Genomic DNA, 4,878 nt, shown 5'->3' with positions numbered 1-4,878 from the left:
GGCTCCCCACCACCACCAAAAACTTGAACTAATTTGCCACATTTCGTCACATCTTGTTGATTGTTCCTCACACCGAAGTACAGCTGTGACTCGGCTGGAGGGCCTCATCTCGTTCGTCCTTACCTAACATCTTGTGGCAGATTGATTTGGAGTCATTGGAAGCAGAAACTTGGATTTTGCTCAATTAACAACGGGAAGACCAACGGGTTTGAGGCTCGCTTGCAATTATCCCACAGTGCAACAACGCCCCCTCGTGGTCAATTTTTGTCATTGCTTGTCCAACTTCTTCCACGTAAAATGGCTTTTATGCTACTATAAAAATGTCATTGTCGACTTGTATTGCAAATATTAATTCAGCAGATACTTCATTTTTTACACCATTTTAAATCTGCCTTTAAAACGTAGTTTTTATACTACTTTATTCAGTACTTTTATACTGAGAGTGCTTCGAATATTTTGAGACAAGGCCTCGTGAGTCACTCATGGTGGAGTGGTTGGTACATTTGCTTGACTTAATCTGAGAAAAATGAAACATGATGATCTAAAAATAATTTAAGTAATCCATTATGTTAATGTTTTACCCTGGACTGATATAAATATGCAATTCACTCAGTGTATAACCTGCAAATTTTAACCTTAGGTCAGTATTTATGAAGCTGAAGCAAACCAATTGCTATTGTAATTCATGTTGTCATCACATAAAAGGAAACTGTTATTACCCTTTGTCCGCATCTTTGTACGTATTATGTATAGTGTAGTATTGTGTTATTCCCATTTAAAGTACAGTGGTTGTCTACTCCCTGTTGATGGTTAGTATTGCTGGTGCTTATTATTTGACTATTCATTGATTACGGTACTGTATCGTTTTTAGGCCTCATAAAATGCTGCTGACTGTTCTTGCAATCTGTTTTCGCATTCATGTCTTCAGATTCGCATCATAGTATTCTGTTTATAGATTATTATTCATGCATACAGTAGTCCCTCGTTTAGCTAGACAGACAAAAATCCACAAAGCACCAAGCATATATTTACATGAGCTTTCTTTTATATTTATTTGAAAGCTTTGTGCATTATACAAAACATACATTATAAATTATACAACACAAAATATCCATGCTTGTATGCATTAATATAGTCTTCTTGGGTTTGCCATCCTCGTGGCATCGTTTGTGATTTTGAATGTGTGTGGCTTTAAAAAGCAAGCCCTGACTTGTTGAGGTTGCGAATGAGAGTGCTGTTGGCTGTTGTGTTCTGAGGTAATCTTATCTTGCTTTGAGTCTGTGGGCGTCAGCTGTGGCGATTGCAGCTAGTGTTTGAAGGTGCTTGTTATGTATTTATTCTGGTTACAGTTTGTTCAAGAATGAAAGTACACCGGTGGCTGTGTCTCTCCTTGACCACTCTTAGAGGGATGACAGTTCCTTCTAACTTGCAGTGGTAGGCTTTATTAAATGAGCTAACAATGTCTATATACTTCCACATATGTTTTCTGCTATATGCTGCTGCTCACATTCAATTCTGTCTACATACTGTATCTCTTTATTCATGTGCAGGTTGCCATTTACATCCATATAGTATGTTTTATTCATGTACGGTTGCCAGAAAGACTGCTGCTCTCGTTCTCTGATGTAAATCGTATTCTGTACTGTACGTGGATTATTTATTCTTTGATGTGACATAAGACTGGAATTTACTTCTTGTCCCAAGTTGGGTCATGAGTGAATTGGAGTCGCCATCTTATCGTTGGGCATCGATGGACAAGCAACCATTTACCCCCTAATTTTCATGAAACGCGAATTCATTTTCACTGAACCGAACGTGCATTTTCCGAATGGGGGGGTGAGGGGGCAGCCGCAGTACCTGGGGAAAACAGATAAGATTGAAACCCAGAACCTGTCAATTGTGAAGCAGGCGTGTTAATCACTACGACACCGTGCTGCCATTGCAAGACTCGGGAGTTTTTACTTGCTGTCCTCGACATGCATTTGACTTCACTTCTAAAGCCATATTTATTGTTGTAAGATTCATGAGATGTGTCAGGATAGAATGTCGGGAGTTGTGAACTCAAAAGTCGTCACACATTAATTTTAAGTTTTTATTGGATTCCAATCTGTCAGAGTTGATTGAAGTAGACAGTGCAATGAAAGTAGATACTGGCAAGTAATGAAGACGTTAGTTTTGAGCCTTCGGCTTGATTTAATATGGCATTAAAAAAACCCTGCAATGAGAAGTTAAGGAAATAATTTGGCATACGTGGAGCAATTCTAGATGGTGTTAAAGAACATCTGGACATATTTCAAGCTGCAGATTGACAATTACATTGCACTGAATGACCTTTATGCAATGTATTCATTTCATTGCAGCATATTTGACTGCTTTTTTTGTACCACACTTGAGGTAAAAATGAAACAAAATCATAAGCAATTAATAATGTGTATACAGTATTTTCTACCTTGTAATATACAGGTAGTGGTTGGTTTTCATGATTTTAGTTCATCTCATATAAGCTTGTTTAATTGACATCATGAAGTCGTTGATGGTGTAGTGGTACACTCGCCTCGAGGGATCGGTTCCGATACAGTGACGGCGTGGATGTAGGGGTGAATGGTTGTTCATCTCTTTATGTGTTTGTAGTCTGCCTTCCCCTCAAAGTCTGCAGCAGGATAGGCTCCAGCAACTGCCCGCAACCCTCTTCAGGATAAGTGGTGTTGAAAATGGATGGATGGATATTTGCATTCCGGTTGCAGAAACGATGTGGTTTATAATTCTCTTTGTTTTATGTTTACTTTGACGGTACCCTTCATCTGAGACTGGCAGTAAACAAATTAAAGCCTCTTTTTTAAAGACTATTTTCTTATTATTTCAGCTTCTGTTTATTGTGAAGTGCGTTGATTCACCTTCAACCACACAGCGTTCATATCTAAAATTTTGCAGTCCCAACTTAGAGTGAAATATTGTCCGATCGACTGCACGTATCTTGAGGCACTAATGTATTTTGTTTGATGAATTTTTCTTTTTGTAACACGGTTGAACATCATCTTCCATACTGACACTTAAAAATAGAGGAAACGTTACTTTGGATCCCTCAGTCCTTTTAAACTAAATTTTTGTGTTACTCAACGAATTGGGAATTATTGGTTGCAATTTTTTTTCAAGATTTAGTTACAGTACATACCAATTAAGTAGAAGTATTTTACTTGCTCCCATTGCACACCCATGCACAAAAACACGAACTAGGTCACATTGCAGTGTAACTCTGGGCTAAACTGCTACGTGCGTTTGCGTGTGTTCGTGTGTACTGTACACCCACGAGAGTTGCATTTTGTCCTCTAATGTTCCCCGCTGCATCTCCGTGGCTCCTGGGAGAGCAGAGTCATTAGGCGGGGCCTCAAAGTCACTTAGCCCAAACTCAATTAGCCGACCACAAGTCAGAGATGTTTACACTCATGTGTACGTCTCCAGTGAGGATCCTTGCTGCACTGTAGCGGCCACAGTGACATCAGTGAAGTGAGGTAGTAGACTTTACAAGTGTCAAACAAAAGCGGAATATTTGCTTCAATTAAAGAATGTGAATGCCCGTGATCCTTGTGACCAAACATAGCGGCCCTTCGTTGTTGAAAATCCTTGAAAAGCTCATGGAGGGACAAAACAAGGACACAGTGGGGTGGGATTGGCGCGCGCACACACACACACACACACACACACACACACACACACACACACACACTATGCAAGTTAAAGTTTGACAATTCTGTCTTATAAGATAACTGTGAATGCTTTCATCAAAGATCAAGTATTGTATACTGTGCATATTTCTACAACACATTTCATGTCATGCTGAATCAGACTATTTTGCCTCCATAATAAAGGCAGTACATGGCGTCAGATTTTGATGATTACATTTGAGGATTTGGCATCAAAAGCACCTTTAATAGCTTTTTTTTTTTTATTGTTTTCTTGGATTGGACTCCACAAGTGCACCTAACGTTGCAGCCAGTGAATGCTCTGTATAACTGGCTTCGTTCCCAATGTTACCTAATAAAAAAGTATTGCTTGAACAAAAGCACTGTAAATCGTTATCAGGCTGCAGATGAGCTGATCATTTGAATTAGGTGCGTTGGAGGAGGAAGAAGATCTAAAACATGCAGGATAGTGGCTCTTCAGGTTTTCATGAACCCAAAAAAAACATGATTTTGTGATGAGGGCAAAGCCACCGCTCAGGGATCTTCAGCCAACTCTTCACCTGAAGGTCGTTAATCCAAACTGTTTTGAGGCCGGCGTATTCTTCCACTTTACAATAATTTCTTCTCTCACTGTCATTGATTTTTTTTGCTTATCTAAAGGGAATGGCTCGGAGTATCACAAATTAGAATGAATTGTGTTTTTGCTCATTGGTATTCAGGTAGAGCGCGTGTATAAAATTAATAGTGTGCTGCGTGGGAGCGCTTTCGCGCACGTGTGCTACTCGAGCTGTAGTAGTCTGCATGTAAAGCCCATCCCGATTGTGACTGAGAGAGAAAAGTAGGTGGGGGTCGACAACGTGTGCACATCTACAGCTGGACGAGAGGCTGCGTGTCCCCCGCGGTGGCGAGCTTTGGATCCGTCAACTCGACTCCCCCCAAAAAAATGTCATGATGTGCTTGATGCCTCTCTTCTTTGCTTTTCGTGCAAACTTGAGCTTCGTCTGATAGTAACTTAATCGCCGGGAAGATGTCCACGCAGCACCTGAACTCCTCGCCGCCCAACCACAGTCACCTCTCGGCAGCCACCACCGACCGGCCGGACGCCTCGGAGGGGCGCATCCGCCTGCTTCTTTTCGCTTTGTGCGTAACGATCGCCGCCGCCACCTTCGTCGGCGGCGTATACTCGCTCCTGTCCCTC

The 4,878-nt window shown here is 41.0% G+C and overlaps 1 protein-coding gene across 1 annotated transcript in view; it reads left to right on the top strand.

Annotated features, from left to right (window-relative positions):
- Positions 1-4,181: 4,181 nt before the first annotated feature.
- Positions 4,182-4,878, top strand: part of LOC109518417 (probable G-protein coupled receptor 149) — a 30,537-nt gene continuing 29,840 nt past the window's right edge. Inside the window, exon 1 of the mRNA XM_019874232.1 lies at positions 4,182-4,871. Within this exon, the coding sequence (XP_019729791.1) occupies positions 4,708-4,871 (164 nt within the window). The 5' untranslated portion in view covers positions 4,182-4,707. The remainder of the gene's footprint in view (positions 4,872-4,878) is intronic.

This window comes from Hippocampus comes, unplaced genomic scaffold, assembly GCF_001891065.2.
Source record: "Hippocampus comes isolate QL1 unplaced genomic scaffold, H_comes_QL1_v1.1 scaffold125, whole genome shotgun sequence".
NCBI lineage: Eukaryota > Metazoa > Chordata > Actinopteri > Syngnathiformes > Syngnathidae > Hippocampus > Hippocampus comes.
This window is presented reverse-complemented; position numbering and strand designations above follow the sequence as displayed.